This window comes from Panthera tigris, chromosome A1 (genome assembly GCF_018350195.1).
Source record: "Panthera tigris isolate Pti1 chromosome A1, P.tigris_Pti1_mat1.1, whole genome shotgun sequence".
In the NCBI taxonomy this organism is placed as follows: domain Eukaryota; kingdom Metazoa; phylum Chordata; class Mammalia; order Carnivora; family Felidae; genus Panthera; species Panthera tigris.
This window is the reverse complement of record NC_056660.1, coordinates 108,265,644-108,284,262: the sequence shown is the minus strand read 5'-3', so window position 1 is coordinate 108,284,262 and position 18,619 is coordinate 108,265,644. Positions and strand designations below refer to the sequence as shown.

General features: G+C 37.3%; 1 protein-coding gene across 5 annotated transcripts in view; it reads left to right on the top strand.

Moving 5' to 3' along the window:
• Nucleotides 1–18,619, top strand: part of MEIKIN (meiotic kinetochore factor) — a 78,925-nt gene that overhangs the window by 49,772 nt on the left and 10,534 nt on the right. For 2 of the 5 annotated variants that reach the window (XR_006208470.1, XM_042958892.1), the window contains exons 11-12: nt 1,413–1,493; nt 9,645–9,748. Coding sequence is in view for 4 of the 5 variants with exons in the window: in XM_042958892.1 (XP_042814826.1) it covers nt 1,413–1,493; nt 9,645–9,748 (185 nt within the window). In the remaining variant the exon portion in view is untranslated. Of the gene's footprint in view, nt 1–1,412; nt 1,494–9,628; nt 9,749–18,619 lie in introns of all 5 variants that reach the window. The other 3 variants (XM_042958903.1, XM_042958882.1, XM_042958896.1) reach the window with 2 other exon arrangements.

The window sequence follows — 18,619 nt, the reverse complement described above, 5'->3', positions numbered from 1 at the left end:
TCTTTACATGTATTATTTGTAACCTTTGCACAGCAATCCCTAGGGGTAGAATAATCCCCATCATTCCCTTTCCCAGATGAAGAAAGATTAAATAGCTAATGAATTCAAGAGCTGACAGTGTACCAGCTAAATATACATAAAATTTTTGATAAAAATTTTCCTAATAAACAATCCCATCTTTGTCTTGAACAAACAGCTATTTTAAGAGATTTTAAGCCAGAAAGGAAAGGAAGAGTGAAAGAAAAAAAAAAAAAAAGAGAAAATAAAAAAAAAAGAAACCTAACACAAATTTGCCTATGATGTTCAAGTTCCAACTCTGAGTTTGTGTTCCAGAGTTGGCTGCATATAATAAACATCTATTCAAAGAGATTTATCAGAGGCACTAATTGTTTCATGGAATCCAACAGTTGAAAAGACAGCTGATTGCTAGAAATAAAGTTTTCTGTCTTCTTTTTGAATATTTCTGTCACTCTCTTTCGCAGCTGCCTGTTTGTCTTCGCCTTCCCTGGTTTTTGTCTCTCAGTCTCAAGCTCTGTCTCTCTTCATCCTATCTCTGTCTTGATCTCTCTCCATCTGTTCTTCTCTGTCTCTAATTCTGTTTCTCTGTTAGTTTCTTTCTGTTCATAGTTGTTGGTCTCTATCTTCTTCATCCTTCTCTCTCCCTCTCTCTTTTCAATCTTTCTCTTTTTTTCCTTCATCTCTTTTGTCTCCTCATTCTCCCTCCCTTTCCTTCTCCCTTTCCTCCTTTTCCCATTTCCTCCCTCCCCCATCCCTACCTCTCTCTTAAACTTTTAGGTCTCTGATCCTGTCTTTCTCTTGCTCTCTCTTTCTTGATTTGTCTACCTGTCTCTCTGTGTGTCTGATTCTTTGCATCTTCAAAAAATAGGAATTGAGCCTTTATTATTTCTCCGACTTTGATACTGCATATATGAAAGTGTCTATATACATTTGTATGTATTATTTTAAACCAATTATCCTTATTACACATATTTTTAACAGCTTCAGAAATAACTTAAAATCCCTTTCCATAAAAAGTAAAATAATATACTAGGAATTAAACAAATTCTAAAAGTAAAATACTTTTATTAGCAGTAAAAAAGATAATCATATCACCATTTCCTAGTTGAAAACTTAAATTAGTGTTCCTTCTGAAATTAATAGTGATTTCACGCAAAGTATTCTTGCATAGTTCTTGTCCTACATAGAGTTCTCTTAGGAGTTTCTTGACCTAGCTCAAGCCAGAAGATTTTTTAGTTTCTTGTCTAGTGGTTTAAAATTTAATTAGCACATTAAAATTTTATTAGTCTGACACATTATGATCTAGTCTACTAATTTGATACTGTGTTTTTACTGTATTAAATTTTTTTCTTTCTTTCTGCTATTTAATCCCCTATTTCACAAAACATTTATAGAGTACAAATTCTAGTACTCCTGATAAGAAAAGCAGAGACCTCTTAACAAGTACTCCATCTTCGCAAACTGCTGGTTTAGTGGTAAGTGTTAGCATTTGGCACTTGTATCTATTTTCTGGTTCCCCCTCCTCCCTATTTTTCTGTTTGTGCCACACCAGGAGAATTTTGTACATATGGAATGATGTCTGTGGTTTTCTGTTGTATAAACATGCTTTTGCTGGAAGTACTCTATATAGTGCTATATGTGGAAGAAAAATTAGAAAGATTCTTTTTCATTTTTTTATTGTAGTAAAATATATATATCATAAAACTTACCATTTTAACTCTTTTTAACTATACAGTTAAAGTACATTCATATTGTAGAACCATCACTTTTTTTTCACTCAGAACTTTTTTCTTCTTGCAAAACTGAAACTCCATACATTAAACAATAGCTCCCCATTTCTCCATCCTGTAGTTCCTATCAAACACTATTCTAACTTCTCTCTATGATTTTGACCATTCTAGATACTTCATATAAATGGAATCATATAGTATTTGTCCTTTTGTGACAAATTTCATTTAGCATAATGTCCTCACCAATGTTGTAGCCTGTGTCAGAAATTTTTTTCCTTTTTAAAGGATTAATATATTCCATTATATGTATATACCACATTTTGTTTATCCATTCAACTGTCTGTGGACATTTGGGTTGCTTCATCTTTTGGCCAGTGTGAATAATGCTGCTTTGAACATAGTGTTCACATATCTCTTTGTATCTCTTCTTTCACTTCTTTTAGGTATATACTTCAAAGTGAAATTGCTGGATCATATGGTAATTCTCATTTTTAACTTTTTGAGGAGCTGCCATACTCTTTTCCATATCAGCTGTACTATTTTACATTCTCCGTAAAATGTACGAGCATTCCAATTTCTCTACATCCTTGCCAACACTTACTATTTTCTGTGTGTTTTTGTTTTGTTTTGTTTTGTTTACAATTTTCATTTTATTTCTTACTATAAGGTGGGCATTCATGTTTAATCATATCTACAGACTACCTTAATGAACACAAATGTGTTACGTTATCTTTAAATGAATGTCAATACGTTCTAAGGAAAAAAGTTAGTTACATCATCCTGCCACAAAATTGACACAATGACGGATTAACTCTGCTCCAAGATTTTGAATATATTTTTTTTCTTTAGAAACAGAAATACATCTATCTTCAATTATAAAATACATGTTCATTGAAAATATAAATTTCAAGAAAGGCAGAAAAGCATGAAGAATATACATAGTAGTTTTTTATTTTCCAAGACATTTTTTTTCTAGGATGTATTCAAACATAAGTGCAATTGTATTTTTATTTTGTTTTTTAAATTAAATTCACATTAGTATACAGTGTAATCTTGGCTTCAGTGATTTATCTCTTACATATGACACCCAGTGCTTATCCCAAAAAGTGCCCTCTTTAATGCCCATCACCCTTTAACCCACCCATCCCAGCCACCTCCCCTCCAGCAATCCTCAGTTTGTTCTCCATATTTAAGAGTCTCTTATGGTTTGCCTGCCTCTCTGTTTTTATCTTATTTTTCTTTCCCTTCTCCTATGATTATCTGTTATGTTTCTCAGATTCCACATATGAGTGAAATCATGACATTTATCTTTCTCTGACTGACTTATTTAGCTTAGCATAATACACTCTAGGTCCATCCATTGTGTTGCAAATGACAAGATTATTCTTTTTGATCGCTGAGTAGTATTCCATTGTTTATATGTACCACATCTTTATATGTATATATATAGTTTATTGTCGAGTTGGTTTTCATACAACACCCAGTGCTCATCCCAACAGGTGCCCTCATCAATGCCCATCACCCACTTTCCCTTCTCTCCCACCTCTCATCAACCCTTAGTTCTCAGTATTTGAGTCTCTTATGGTTTGCCTCCTTCCCTCTCTATAACTTTTTTTTCCCCCTTCCCCTCCCCCCTGGTCTTCTGTTAAGTTTCTCAGGATCCTTGTATGAGTGAAAACATATGGTATCCGTCTTTCTCTGCCTGACTTGTTTCACTTATCATAATAATCTCTAGTTCCATCCACATTGCTACAAATGGCCAGATTTCATTCTTTCTCATTGCCAAGTAGTATTCCATTGTATGTAGCACATCTTCTTTATCCATTCATCAATTGATGGGCATTTGGGCTCTTCCCATAATTTGGCTATCGTTGATAGCACTGCTATAGACATCAGGGTGCATGTGCCTGTTTGAATCAGCATTTTTTTATCCTTTGGATGAATACCTAGTAGTACAATTGCTGGATTGTAAGGTAGTTGTATTTTTAATTTTTTGAGGAGCCTCCATACTGTTTTCCACAGTGGCTGAACCAGTTTACATTCCCACCAGCAGTGCAAAAGTGTTCCTCTTTCTCCACATCTCTGCATCGCCAACATCTTTTGTTGCCTGAGTTGTTAATTTTAGCCATTCTGACAGGTATGAAGTGGTATCTCATTGTGGTTTGATTTGTATTTCCCTGATGATGAGTAATGTTGAGCATCTTTTCATGTGTTTGTTAGCCATCTGGATGTCTTCTTTGAAATGTCATTTGCAAATATCTTTTCCCATTCCATTGGTTGCCTTTTAGTTTTGCTGTTTGTTTCCTTCACCATGCAGAAGGTTTTTATCTTGATGAGGTCCCAGTATTTCATTTTTGCTTTTGTTTCCTTTGCCTCCAGAAACATGTCAAGTAAGAAGTTGCCATGACTGAAGTCAAAGAGGTTGTTGCATGTTTTCTCCTCTAGGATTTTGATGGCTTCCTGTCTTATGTTTAGGTCTTTCATCCATTTGAGTTTATTTTTGTGTATGGTAGAAGAAGGTGGTCCAGGTTCATTCTTCTGCATGTTGCTGTCCAGTTCTTCTAACACCATTTGCTAGAGACTTTTTTTCCACTGGATACTCTTTGCTGCTTTTGTCAAAGATTAGTTGGCCACATATTTATGGGTCCATTTTTGGGTTTTCTATTCCATTGATCCATGTGTCTGTTTTTGTGCCAATACCAAACTGTCTTGATGATTACAACTCTGTGTTTTTAAAAAAATTTTTTTAATGTTTTTATTTGTTTTTGAGAGACAGAACATGAGTCGGGGAGGGGCAGAGAGAGAGGGAGACACAGAATCTGAAGCAGGCTCCAGGCTCTGAGCTGTCAGCACAGAGCCTGATGTGGGGCTCAAACTCGTGAAACACGAGAACCTGAGCCAAAGTTGGATACTTAACCAACTGAGCCACCCAGGTGCCCCAGCTGTGTTTTTTAACTAATGGCCATCCTCATGGGTGTAAGACGGTATCTCATTATGGTTTTGATTTCTATTTCCCTAATGGCTAGTGATATTGAGCATCTTTTTATGTGCTTATTTGCCACTTATGTATCTTCTTTTGAGACATGTCTACTCAAGTCAATTGCCCATTTTTTAATCAGCTTATTTATTTATTGTTGAGTTATAGGAGTTTTTTTTATTTTTTTAATTTGTTTTGAATATTTATTTATTTTTTTTCCAATATATGAAGTTTATTGTCAAATTGGTTTCCATACAACACCCAGTGCTCATCCCAAAAGGTGCCCTCCTCAATACCCATCACCCACCCTACCCTCCCTCCCACCCCCCATCAACCCTCAGTTTGTTCTCAGTTTTTAACAGTCTCTTATGCTTTGGCTCTCTCTCCCACTCTAACCTCTTTTTTTTTTTTTCTCCTTCCCCTCCCCCATGGGTTTCTGTTAAGTTTCTCAGGATCCACATAAGAGTGAAACCGTACATATCTGTCTTTCTCTGTATGGCTTATTTCACTTAGCATAACACTCTCCAGTTCCGTCCATGTTGCTACAAAGGGCCATATTTCATTCTTTCTCATTGCCATGTAGTACTCCATTGTGTATATAAACCACAATTTCTTTATCCATTCATCAGTTGATGGACATTTTGGCTCTTTCCATAATTTGGCTATTGTTGAGAGTGCTGCTATAAACATTGGGGTACACGTGCCCCTATGCATCAGTACTCCTGTATCCCTTGGGTAAATTCCTAGCAGTGCTATTGCTGGGTCATAGGGTAGGTCTATTTTTAATTTTTTGAGGAACCTCCACACTGTTTTCCAGAGTGGCTGCACCAATTTGCATTCCCACCAACAGTGCAAGAGGGTTCCCGTTTTATAGGAGTTTTTTTTAATATATTTGAGATTTTAACTTCTTATCAGATATATAGTTTGCAAATATTTTCCCCCATTCTGTGGGTTACCTTTTCATTCTGTTGACAGTATCCTTTGTTGTACAAAAGCATTCATTTTTTTTTAAATGTTTATTTTTGAGAGAGAGAGAGAGAGAGAGAGAGTGTGTGGGGGGGGAAGGGCAGAGAGAGGGAGACAGAGAATCCAAAGCAGGCTCTCCGCTGACAACAGAGAGGCCCATGTGGGGCTCAAACTCATGAACCATGAGATCATGACCTGAGCTGAATTCGGACACCTAACCGACTGAGCCACACTAGACACCCCAAAAGCTTTAATTTATATGTAGTCCAATTTATCTATTTTTTCTTTGCCTGTGCTTTCGGTGTCATAGCCAAGAGTGCATTGCACAATTCAATGTCATTAAATTTTCCCCCTCTGTTTTCTTATAAGAGTCTTAGAATTTGGCTCTTACCCAATTAGGGTTCTTCTCATATTCAAGTAAACAACAAGAATACAACTTGCAAGCAGGGCAGAAATGGTGTTCCTCTTTAGTGGGATCAGTTTTCACAGAAGTCCATGAAGCAGTTTACTTAGCAGTTTGGGGACAACTCAGATACAAGAAGATGAGATCTAGTATCTTTTGTGATAGCACATAGACATAGCTTCCAGGGTCCCCACAAGAGACATGCCAGATTATAAGTCAGGGAAATTCATGGGCACCTGGGTGGTTCAGTCGGTTAAGTATCTGACTCCGGCTCAGGTCATGATCTCGCAGTTCGTGAGTTCCAGCCCTGCTTCAGGTTCTTTGCTGACAGTTCAGAGTTTGGAGCCTGCTTCAAATTCTTGGAGCCTCTCTCTCTCCCCCTCCTCCCACCCTCACTCTGTCTCTCTTTGTCTCAAAAATAAATAAACATGAAGAGTCAGGGAAATTCAAAGTATGGTGCTTTTCATAGGAGTTATTTACATATAGTATATTTATCATTTATTCATAATTCATTTATAGCCCTTCCTAGTCTGGATACAACTTATCATCATTTTTACCACCAGCAATGTTGACATTGTTACCTTTAACACCCTCCTAGTAGAATAGAGTGTGAGAATTAACCATCGATCAGTTTTTCAAGCTGAGGAAAAGGGTTCTTTATAGGTTTACTTGTTCTGGCTATTTTATATAACTGGAATCATAGAATATGTGGCCTTTTGTAATTGCCTTCTTTCAGTTAACATAATGTTTTCAAAATTCATCCATGTTATAACATGTACTTTCTTCCTTATTTCTGGCTGAATAATATCCCATGGCAAGGATATACCACATTTTGTTTACTAATTTGTCAGTTTGGTAGCATTATGAAAAATAATACTGTTATGAACACTCATGTGCAAGTTTTTGTGTGAATATATGTCTTCAACTGTATTGGGTATATACCTATAAGAGGAAGTAGAATCGCTGAGTCACATAGTAATTGTATGTTTAACACTTTTTTTGTAGTGGGCTTTTTATTTTTTTTTTACTTTTTATTTTTTTTAATTTAAATTTTAGTTGACATACAGTGCAATATTGGTTTCAAGAATAGAATTCAGTGATTGATCACTTACATATAACACCCAGTGCTTATCACAAGTGCCCTCCTTAGTAACCATCATCTATCTAGCCCATCTCCTACCCACCTCCCTCCGTGAATCCATAGTTTGTTCTCTGTCATGAAAAGTCTCTTATGGTTTGTTTCCCTCTCTTGTCTCTCACCCCCCCCTTCCTATATGTTCATCTGTTTTGTTTTTTAGATTCTACATAGGAGTGAAATCATATGGTATTTGTCTTTTTCTGATTGACTTATTTCTCTTAGCATAATACATCTAGCTCCATCCACATCATTGCAAATGGCAAGATTTCATTCTTTTTGATGGTTGAGTAATATTCCACTGGGTACATATACCAAATATTCTTTATCCATTCATCAGTTGATGGACATTTGCACTCTCTGCATGGTTTGGTTATTGTTTATAATACTGATATAAACATTGGGGTGCATGTACCCCTTCAAATCTGTATATTTGTATCCTTTGGGCAAATACCTAACAGTACAATTGCTGGATTGTAGGGTAGTTCTATTTTTAATTTCTTGAGGAACCTCTGTACTGTTCTTTGGCTGCACCAATTTGCATTCCCACCAGTAGTGCAAAAGGGTTCCCCTTTCTTTTTTTTTTTTTTAAGGGTTCCCCTTTCTTTGCATCCTCACCAATACTTGTTGTTTCTGGTGGTGTTAAATTTAGCCGTTCTGACAGGTGTAAGATGGTATCTCATTGTGGTTTTGATTTGTATTTCCCTGATGATGAATGATGTTGACCATCTTTTTTTTTTTTAATTTTTTTATTAATTTTTTTTAACATTTATTAATTTTTGAGAGACAGAGAGAGGCAGAGCATGAGCAGGGGATGGGAAGAGAGACAGAGAGATACAGAATCCGAAGCAGGCTCCAGGCTCTGAGCTGTTTTGTTAGCACAGAGCCCAACGTGGGGCTCGAACTCACCAACCATGAGATCATGACCTGAGCCAAAGTCAGATGCTTAACTGACTGAGCCACCCAGTTGCCCCGATGTTGACCATCTTTTCATGTGTCTGTTATCCATCTGGGTGTCTTCTTTGGAAAAATGTCTATTCATGTCTCCTGTCCATTTCTTAACTGAGCTGTTTGGTTTTTGGGTGTTGAGTTTGATAAGTTCTTTTTAGATTTTGGATATTAACCCTTTCTCAGCTATGTCATTTGCAAATATCTTCTCCCATTCTGTAGGCTGCCTTTTAGTTTTGTTGATTGTTTCCTACACTGTGCAGAAGGTTTTTATCTTGATGAGGTCCCAATAGTTGATGTTTGCTTTTGTTTCCATTGCCTTCAGCAATGTGTCTAGTAAGAAGTTGCTGTGACCAAGGCCACAGAGATTGCTGTGTGTGTTTCTCCTCTAGGATTTTAATGGTTTCCTTTGTCACATTTAGGTCTTTGATCCATTTTGAATTGATTTTTCTGTGTGGTATAAGAAAGTGGTCCAGTTTCATTCTTCTGCATGTTGCCATCCAGTTTTCCCAACACCATTTGTTGAAAACACTGTCTTTTTTCCATCGGATATTCTTTCCTGCTTTGTTGAAGAAGAGTTGACCATATAGTTGTAGGTCCATTTCTAGGTTTTCTACTCTGTTCTACTGATCTATGTCTGTTTTTGTGCCAGTAACATACTGTCTTGATGACTACAGCTTTGTAATATAGCTTGAAATCTAGAATTGTGATGCCTCCAGTTTTGTTTTTCTTTTTCAGGATTGGAGTCTTTTGTGGTTCCATACAAATTTTAGGATTATTTGTTCTAGCTCTCTGAAAAATGCAGGTGGTAATTTGGTAGGGATTTCATTCAATGTGTAGATTGCTTTGGGTAGTATAGACATTTTAACAATGTTTGTCCTTCCAGTCCCTGAGCATGGGCTACTTTTCCATTTCCTTGTGTCCTCTTTAATTTCTTTCATAAGTGTTCTATAGTTTTCAGAATATAGATCTTTTACCTCTTTAGTTAGGTTTATTCCTAGGTATCTTATTGTTTTTAATGCAATTGGAAATGGGATTGATTCCTTGAATTCTTTTTCTTCTGCTTTGTTATTGGTGTATAGAAATGCACATTGATTTTATATCCTGTGACTTTGCTGAATTCATGTATTCTAGCAATTTTTTGGTGGAGTACTTAGGGTTTTCTACATAGAGTTGTTGTGGGCTTTTTAAAAACAGCTTTATTGAGATATAATTCACATTCCATACAGTTCACCTATTTAGAGTGTGAAATTCACTGCTTTTTAGTGTATTCACAGGTATGTTCAGTCATCACCACAGTCAATTTTAGAATCTTTTTATCACCTTAGAAAGAAACTCCATATTTTTTCACAAGAAAATGCTTCTAATGAGAGAGTATTTCAACTTTAGGTATGTAAAAATAATTGCTTTTCCAGCACTTCACTTCTATGAGAGTAATATATTTTTTATAGATTGATTTGTCCTCAGTGCAGAGAGCATCTTTTGAAGAACTATTTCCAAATGTCAGCACTTATGTTAATTCAAATGAAATTTTTCCAGTGTCAAGTTTGCAAGAAAATTCTTCAAATGAGGTTAGTATTCTCAATTTTTCCTTCAATTACTAAAAGAAATTATTACTGTCATATTAGGTACTTAGTATATGAGATGCTCTAAGAAATCTGTAGCTCATTTGTGGCTAACATCATCTACATGTGGAGGCAGCTATCAGTTACAATTCTAAATAAAAGATATTAGGCTGCCACAGCCAGAACGCTTTGCATTGTCAAGACTTGGGGTTATTAAACAACTAGAGGAAACAGTATTAACCTACTTTGATCCAAAACACCTATTTCATCTATAACATAAAAACTGTGGTCACCAATTTCATTGTGTTAGGATGAATACACAGAAGTATTATGCTTTATTATAAAAGAAAACATAAAACTCATCAAGCTAAGTGCCATGGGGGTGGGAGTAGAGATAGGGGATAAGCAGAAAAAGAGGGAACAGAAAGTGGGGTATGGGGAGAGAAAGAGCCAGAGAGAAGAAGCATGGGAGCAGACAGACAGAAGGACAGTGTAAGAGAAAGAGGCAGGGAGAAAGAAATAAAAAGGCAAAATTTTAGGGATATTAAGTGGTTTAGTGTAGCCAGATCTTTTCAGTGAGTCCCTGGGGTGAGGATGGGAATCCAGATGGTGGGGAGAAAGCTGGTGATGAGATTCCAAAGGTAAATAAGGGCCAAGATTTCAAAGGGTCTTTAATCCATATTAAACAATTTGGATCTTTTTCCTGAGAGGGGCCAATAATTGTGAACAAGGGATGATATCATATGTCCTTCTGGCTCCAGGGATGGAGAACAGATTATAAAAAGCTGAGACCAGAGGCAGTTAAAGAGATAGTTTTCTGAGAGAGAGAGAGAAAGAAAATGTAGTGTAAGAGGCTGAAGGGAAGTAAAAATAAATTGAAATAGGAACTTGGAATGGAAGAAGTAGGGAAACACAAGACTATAGCACATTATATCGAGAGGTCAGGTGAAACGGGAGACTTTTACCTTTTTAAAAAAGCATCTTATGGGGCATCTGGTGGTTCATTTGGTTAAGTGTCCGACTTTTGATTTCAGCTCAGATCATGATCCCAGTGATTGAGCCCTGTGTCAGGCTCCGCACTAAGTATAGAGTCTGCTTAAGATTCTCTCTTTCCATCTGCCCCTCTCCCCCACTTGCATGCTCTCTCTTTAAAATAAAAAAGGCGTGCCTGGGCTCGGTTAAGCATCTGACTTTGGCTCAGGTCATGATCTCATGGTTCATGGGTTCAAGCCCTGTGTTGGGTTCTGTGCTTATAGCTCAGAGTCTGAAGCCTGCTTTAGATTCTGTGTCTCCCTCTCTGTCTGCTCCTCCCCAACTCACGCTCTGTCTCTCTCTCTCAAAAATAAAATAAACATAAAATAAAGTAAAATAACAATAAAATAAATTTTAAAGCATATTTATTGAGGAATAATTGACATTCAATACACTGCACATTATTTAAAGTGTATAATTTGAAAGTTTTCACATATGTATGCAACTGTGAAACCACCACCACAATCAAGATAGTGAAAATATCTATCAACCCAAAAGTTTCCTCCTCCTGTTTACTAATCTTGTCCTTCCTGCCCCTACCCCCCAAGCAACTACTGATCTAGTTATGGTAATTATAGATTGGTTTACATTTTTCTGGAGTTTAGGGATTACTCAAGTGAGAGATTGGAGAATTTTTGATCTGGCATCTTTTACTTAGCATAATTATTTTGAAATTCATTCATGTTGTTGAGTGCATTGATAGTTTGGCCCTTTTTAGTGATAAGTAGTATTCCATTGTGTGGTATACAGAGGTTTATCCATTCACCCACTTAGGGGCATTTGGATTGGTTCGCTGCTGGAACATTCACATACAAGTATTTGTATTGACAAAGATTCTCTTCTTGATCACACTTTAGTTAGGCTTCTCTGAGCCCTCTTCTTAACTAGACCTTGACCTTGGGCTTCTGTGTCCATCCTGAATGTAGTTTTAGCAAGAATTTTCTCAGTTTACAGAGAATCTCCCACCTTGATATCTGATCCCCCTGGCCTGCCTTTGGCACCCTAGCCTATTAGGTCTAATTAGGTTCCTGGACCCATTTTCAAAGTGTGTGTGTGTAGTGGGGCTCCCCACACCTCCAACAAGCAATACTCCTCTCAGCAGCTGGGTGTCCTAGAATTCAACTCAGTTCTGACACTTCCCAAAGATATTGGATTCCACAGGTAAAAGGCTTAATTCCACAAGACCACCCTCCACTTCAGATCCCACTTGGAAGCCTAGATTGTTATCTCTGCTTCTCATCAACTGACTTTAAATCAGAGGTTCCCATGACCCCCCCTCCTTGGATTCTATTAATTTACTGGAGTAGCTCACAGAACTTGGAGAAACATTTTACTTACTGTATTATTGGTTTATTTTGAAAGAGTATAATTCAGGAATAGCCACATGGAAGAAATGCATAGGGCATTATATGGGGAAAGGGCAAGGAGCTTCCATGCTTTCTTCTAGGGCACCACTGTCCATGAATCTCCATATGTTCATGAACCCAGATACTCTCTGAACCCTGTACTTTTGGGATTTTATGGACGCTATGTAACTAAACTAACATGAGTTTATTCCTTGGTAAGTCACGTGTAGAAACTATACCAGGTAGAGTTGTCACACAAAGGAAACTTTATTTGCAGCAAATAAGGAGATCATGGGGAATAACTTCCAAAGCCATGACTCCCCAGAAATGGTGAATGGTTTCCTTTTATTTAGGGTTAGGATGAATATTTAGGTAAAGAAGTTTTGTCATCATATGTGGAGGCAGGCACAAGGTGGTGCATGCGACTTAAGGAAACAAGCTTGTACATACATCATATAATTATGTAAATGAGGCTTGTGCTCCTCCTTGGGCAGAGATTTTAGTGTTATAATGAGGTAAAGGTAACTGCCATTCACAGCTTGGGTCATTCCATAGTTCATCTGTACAAGCGTGAATCAGGGGCAGGGTGGTTATGCTCAAACTGATCTGGGTGGTCTGGCCCTAGAAGGTCTTCTTCCAGGCTATGCCCCTTGGTTCTTTGCCTCTGTTAAGAGATAAACAGGAAAGAAGAGCTTCAGGGAAAATGTGGGACAAAGGTTGGTGGGTACAAGCAGGTGAGCAGTAGAGGTCAGGTCTTGGAGTTTAGCTGGTAACAGCTTCATTCTGTAGGTATGGTTGACTAAATCATTGGCCGTTGACAACTGAGTAAACTCTAGTCCCTCTCCCCTACCTAGGTTATGGGGTGGGCCTAGAAATTCCAACCCTCTAATCCAGGGTCGATTCCCTTGGCAAGCAGCCCCCATTCTTAAGTGCATTCTTAGTTTCATCGCATTAACAAAAACACTTTTATTGTTTTTATCACTTAGGGAAATACAAAGGTTTTAGGAGCTCTGTGTCAGCAATGGGGGGAAAAACCAAATCTATATTTCTTATTAAAAATCACAGTATCACAGAAAATCTTTACGAAAATCTCCTTACCCTTGATGTCTCTTCATAGTAATTTTCCAACTACTGACTTCCCCCATTCGGCCTGTTAGCTGTAAATCCCTTGCTGTATTTGCTGTATTTGGATTTAAGTCCAGTCTCTCTCCCCTATTGCAATACCCTATTATAATAGTCTTTTTTTTTTTTTAAGTATGGTTGACATACAATGTTACATTAGTTTTAGTTGTGTAACATAGTGAGCCTCACATCTGGCTCCCAGCTCTCAGCAGGGAGCCAGCTTCAGATACTCTGTTCTATTGATCTTTTGTCTAGCTTTGTACAAGTACCACATAGTATTAAATAATGTGGCACTATAACAATTCTTGAAATTAGGTAGTATTAGCCCTCTAACTTTGTTCTTCTTTTTCAATTGTTTAGGCTATTCTAGGTCCTTTGCATTTCTATATGAATTTTAGAATCAGCTTGTTGTTTTCTACCAAAAGAAAAAAAATCCTGATGGAATTTTGATTTAGGATTGAATTAATCTACAGATCAATTTGGGCATAATTGACATCATGACGTTATTGAGTCTTACAACCCAAGAAAAATGTAAAGCTATCCATTTTTTGAGTCTTTAATTTCTCTCTGAAACATTCTGTAGTTTTCACTCTTTGGGTCATTATTCCCACTTAATGTCATCATTTCCCACCTGACGACAGTATTTTATATTCTTGATACTATTGTAAATGGTATTCTTAATTTCAATATCTGACTATTAATGCTAGCATATAAAAATACTTTTTTGTGTGTATATTGATCATCATATTAATCTGTTCGGGTTGCCATAATCAAATACTATAGACTGGGTGGCTTCCACAACAGAAATTTATTTTCTCACAGTGATGGAGCTTGGCAAGTCCAAGACCAAGGTGTTGACCTATTCAGTTCCCCCAAGGGCTTTCTTCTGTCTTGTAAATGTGTACCTTCTTGCTGTGATTTCACTTGGCGTTTTCTCTCTTTGCACAAAGAAAAAAGAGCTCTGGTATTGCTTCCCCTTCTTAAAAGGGCACCAGCACTCTCAGATTAGGACCTCACCCTTATTAATTCAGTTAACCGTTATCACCCTCTCACAGAGCCTATCTCCAAATATAGTCTCATTGGGAGTTAGGGCTTCAACATATGAAATTTCTTTAATTATTTATTTATTTAATATTTTTTAATGTTTATTTATTTGTGTGGGGAGAGAGAGAGATTGCATGTGTATGAGTTGGGTAGGGCCAGGAAGGGAGAGAGAGACTCCCAAGCAGGTTCCATGCTCAGTGTGGAGCTCAATATGGAGCTTGATCTCATGGCTGTGAGATCATGACCTGAGCTGAAGTCAAGAGTCAGGTGTTTAACCGACTGAGCCACCCAGGCGCCCCTCACCATATGAATTTTGTGGGAACAGAAACATTCTATTCATAAGTATATTGTAAACTTGCTAAACTTAATTATTAGTTCTAGTAGTCCTCCATACCCCCAAGATTCCATTGGGCCTTGGGCAGTTATATTGTCTGTGGAAAAAAAGGTTTACCTCTTCCTTTTTAATCCAGATGCCTTTTTTTTTCTTGACTAATTTCACTAGGTAGATTTTCCTGTACAATGCTGGGAGAGCAGTGAGGAGAGCAGATATCCTTGCCTTGTTTCTGTACTTTGAGGGAAAATACTCAGTAGTTCACCATTAAATATGATCTTAGCTATAAGTTTTTCCTATGTTGAGGAAGTTCCCACCTTTTCCTAATGTACTTAAGAGTTTTTGTCAGGAATGGATGCTGGATTTTTGCCAAATGTACTTTTTTTAGTTATTAAGATGATAATAGAATTTTTCTTTTTTAGTTTGTTAATATGATGAGTTGATGATTATGAATTGAGTATAATATATTGATTTTAGAGAGAGACAGAGTGCAAGCAGGGGAGGGGCAGAGAGAGAGGGAGACACAGAATGGAAGGAGGCTCCAGGCTCTGAGCTGTCAGCATAGAGCCTGATGTGGGGCTTGAACCCATGAACTGTGAGATCATGACCCAAGCCAAAGTTGGCTGCTCAACTGACTGAGCCACCCAGGTGCCCCTGGTATATTTTTATTTTTATATATTGATATATTTAATTTGTGAAAAATTTTTTAGAATTTTTCCATCAGTGTTGGTGAGGGTCTTTAGTTTCATTTATTGATTGATTGATTGATTGATTGATGTCTGTGTCTGAGTTTGGCATCAGAGTAATGCTAACCTCATAGAACAAGTTGGGAAGTACTCCTTCATCTTCAGTTTTCTGGAAAAGAACTAGTATTTCTGCCTTCAATGTTTAGTAGTGTTCACTAGTGAAGTCATCTAGACCTGGGTTCTTTTTTTTTTTTTTAAATGAAATAAGCTACCGTTAAAAATCTCTTTAGGGCCTGGTGGCTCAGTTGGTTGAGCATCCAACTTTGGCTTGGGTCATGATCTCATGGTTCCTACATTCCAGCCCGACATCTGGATCTCAGCTCTCAGCCTGGAGCCAGCTTCAGATCCTCTGTCTCCCTCTCTCTTTGCCATGTATGTGCCCACACATGCGTACTCTCTCACTTTTTCTCTCTCTCAAAAATAAACATTTAAAAAAAATCTCTTTAGGGTTATTCAACTTACCTATTTCTTCTTGAGTGAACTTTGGTAGTTTGTGTATTTCAAGGAATTTGTCTATTTTTTAGAAGTTGTCAAATTTATTGTCAAGTGTTTTTTATAGTGTTCCCTTGTTATCCTTTTAATATGTTGGTATCTGTAGTGATATAGCCTTTTTCATTCCTGATATTGATAATTTGTGTCTTATTTTTTTTCTTTCCTCAATAATATGGCTAGAAGTTTGGTTTATTGATTTTTCTCTATTTTTCATTTTCTATTTTATTGATTTCTCCTCTCATGTTATTTTCTTTTGTCTGCTTACTTTGGATTTGGTTTTCTTTTCTTACTTTTTTAAGGTAGAAGGTGAGGTCATTAATAGGAATCTTTCTTGTTTTCTTTTCTCTTTTTTAAAAATATTTATTTTTGAGAGAGAGAGAGAGAGAGCACATGAGCAGGGAAGGGACAGAGACAGAGGTAGACACAGAATCCAAAGCAGGCTCCAGGCTCTGAGCTGTCAGCACAGAGCTCAATGCGGGGTTTGAACTCCTGAACCTCAAGATCATGACCTGAGCCGAAGTCGGATACTCAACCGACTGAGCCACCCAGGTGTCCCGATATTGGCCATTCTAATAGGTGTGTAGTAGTATCTCATTGTTTTAATTTGCACTCCTTGATGAGAAAATGTCATGTGGAACATCATTTAAAATGCTTACTTGCCATCTATATATCTTTTTTTTTTAATTTTTTTTAACATTTATTTATTTTTGAGACAGAGAGAGACAGAGCATGAACGGGGGAGGGTCAGAGAGAGGGAGACACAGAATCCGAAACAGGCTCCAGGCACTGCGCTGTCAGCACAGAGCCCGACGCGGGTCTCAAACTCACGGACCGTGAGATTATGACCCGAGCCGAAGTCGGCCGCTTAACCGACTGAGCCACCCAGGCGCCCCGCCATCTATATATCTTTGGTGTATTGTCTAGAAAAGCCTTTGCCCTGTTTTTTAATTGTGTTGGGTTTTTTACTATTGAGATTTAAAGAGTCCTTTGTAAGAGTTATGACCCCTTTGAGTATCCGTGCCAGATAGTTTATGCTAACAATGTGATTTATGGTAAAAACCTGTTTTTGATACCTGAGGCTTTGGGCTACCTCTGTATCAGTTTGACCTCTGGGAGACTGGGATCTGAGTCAAAGTTTACTGGGCTTCTGATGTTGGCAACACTTTGCACATGGGAAAATTAAACACCATCCATGTGACTCAACTAGGAGAGACAACTGGAAGCTTATCATCCTATTGTGAGCTCTGTATACTTTTTCTCCTGGACTCCCCCTATATGCCTTTTCCTTTTGTGGATTTTAATTTGTATTCTATTGTATCATAAGCCATAACTGTGAATATACCAGCTTTTCTGAATCTTGTGATTCCTTTTGGCAAATCATTAAGCCTGTGGTGGTCTTGGGGACTTTTTAAAGTTAAACTTTCCGGACTTTATAAAGTACTTCTTATTGTGGGTGTGCTATAATTTCACTGGGATGTATACCTAAAAAGATTAGTATTGTGTTTGCTTTTGTTTTTTTATTGTAATGTTGCTTAGAATTTTAGGCTTCCTGAATGTGTGTACTCATGTCTTCCATCAGTTTGGGAAATTTCTCAGCTATTATCTGTTTTATTCTCTCTGGAATGGTAACTGGCATAAGTTAGGCATCTTTCTATCCTCCATATCTTTAAAAGTCTATTTAATATTTCTCATTTATTTGTTGGGGTACCTATGTGGCCCAGTCAGTTAAGCATCCAACTCTTGATTTTGGTTCAGGTCATGATCTCATGGTGCATGGATTCAAGCCCTGCGTTGGGCTCTGAAATGATAATGAAAGGCCTGCCTGGGATTCTCTCTCTCTCTTTCAAAAATAAATAAACATTAATTCTTCAGTTGTGTCTATTTTGCTCCTTAAGACCTCCATTGAATTTTGCATTTCAACAATTTTATTTTTCATTTCAAGACATTCTAGTTGTTTCTTTCTCAAATCTACTTTTCACTCCTATAGTCTCTTGTTGCTTGCTCATCCATGAGATTTCTATTGTTAATTCTTTAATAATTTCATACATTGTTATTCTATTCTGATTTGGCAGTTCTGATATCTGATGTTCTATAGGTTTAACTCCATTGTTTGATACTGTACAGTCTTATATATGGTAGCTTGATTTGTTATGAGTTTGGTATTTCATTATTGCTATAATAAAATTAGAAGATAAGGTCAAATATATTTTGTCTCTTATTTCTGCTTGGAACTATTCTGAGCTGAATCTTGAAGAACAACTCTGATACTGACCCTGATCATTTATTTCCTTGCTCTTAGTTGATAAAAATCCTATCAATGGATCCCATCCATTTTATATATGTATATGTGTGTGTGTGTGTGTGTGTGTGTGTGTGTGTGTGTGTGTATCCCTAAGAGGGTTTATATCTGTTTCTACTACAACAGCTATAGCAAGGATTAAGTATCAATCTAGGACCACTTTAGTCCCCTCAAGGATTTTGGCTTAGTGCCAGAGTCTCAAGTTCAGCAATTCCTTCTTCCTGCTGGCCCATTTACAATGTTCTTGTCTCAACCAGTCACTGTGCCCCCAGGGCATGACATATGTTGATCAGCTAGGTTGGGTCCTACAGCCATCTTGGTACCCAGAAGTACTATCAATTCCATCTGAGCCATAAGGAAAGGGTGGTGTGCAGCCTAAGAGAATGAGTAGATTCTTCCAAGAAAACTCTGGTACTGTTTAGAGTCCAAAAAATGGAAAAGATGCTAGGCAGGAAAATAACAGAT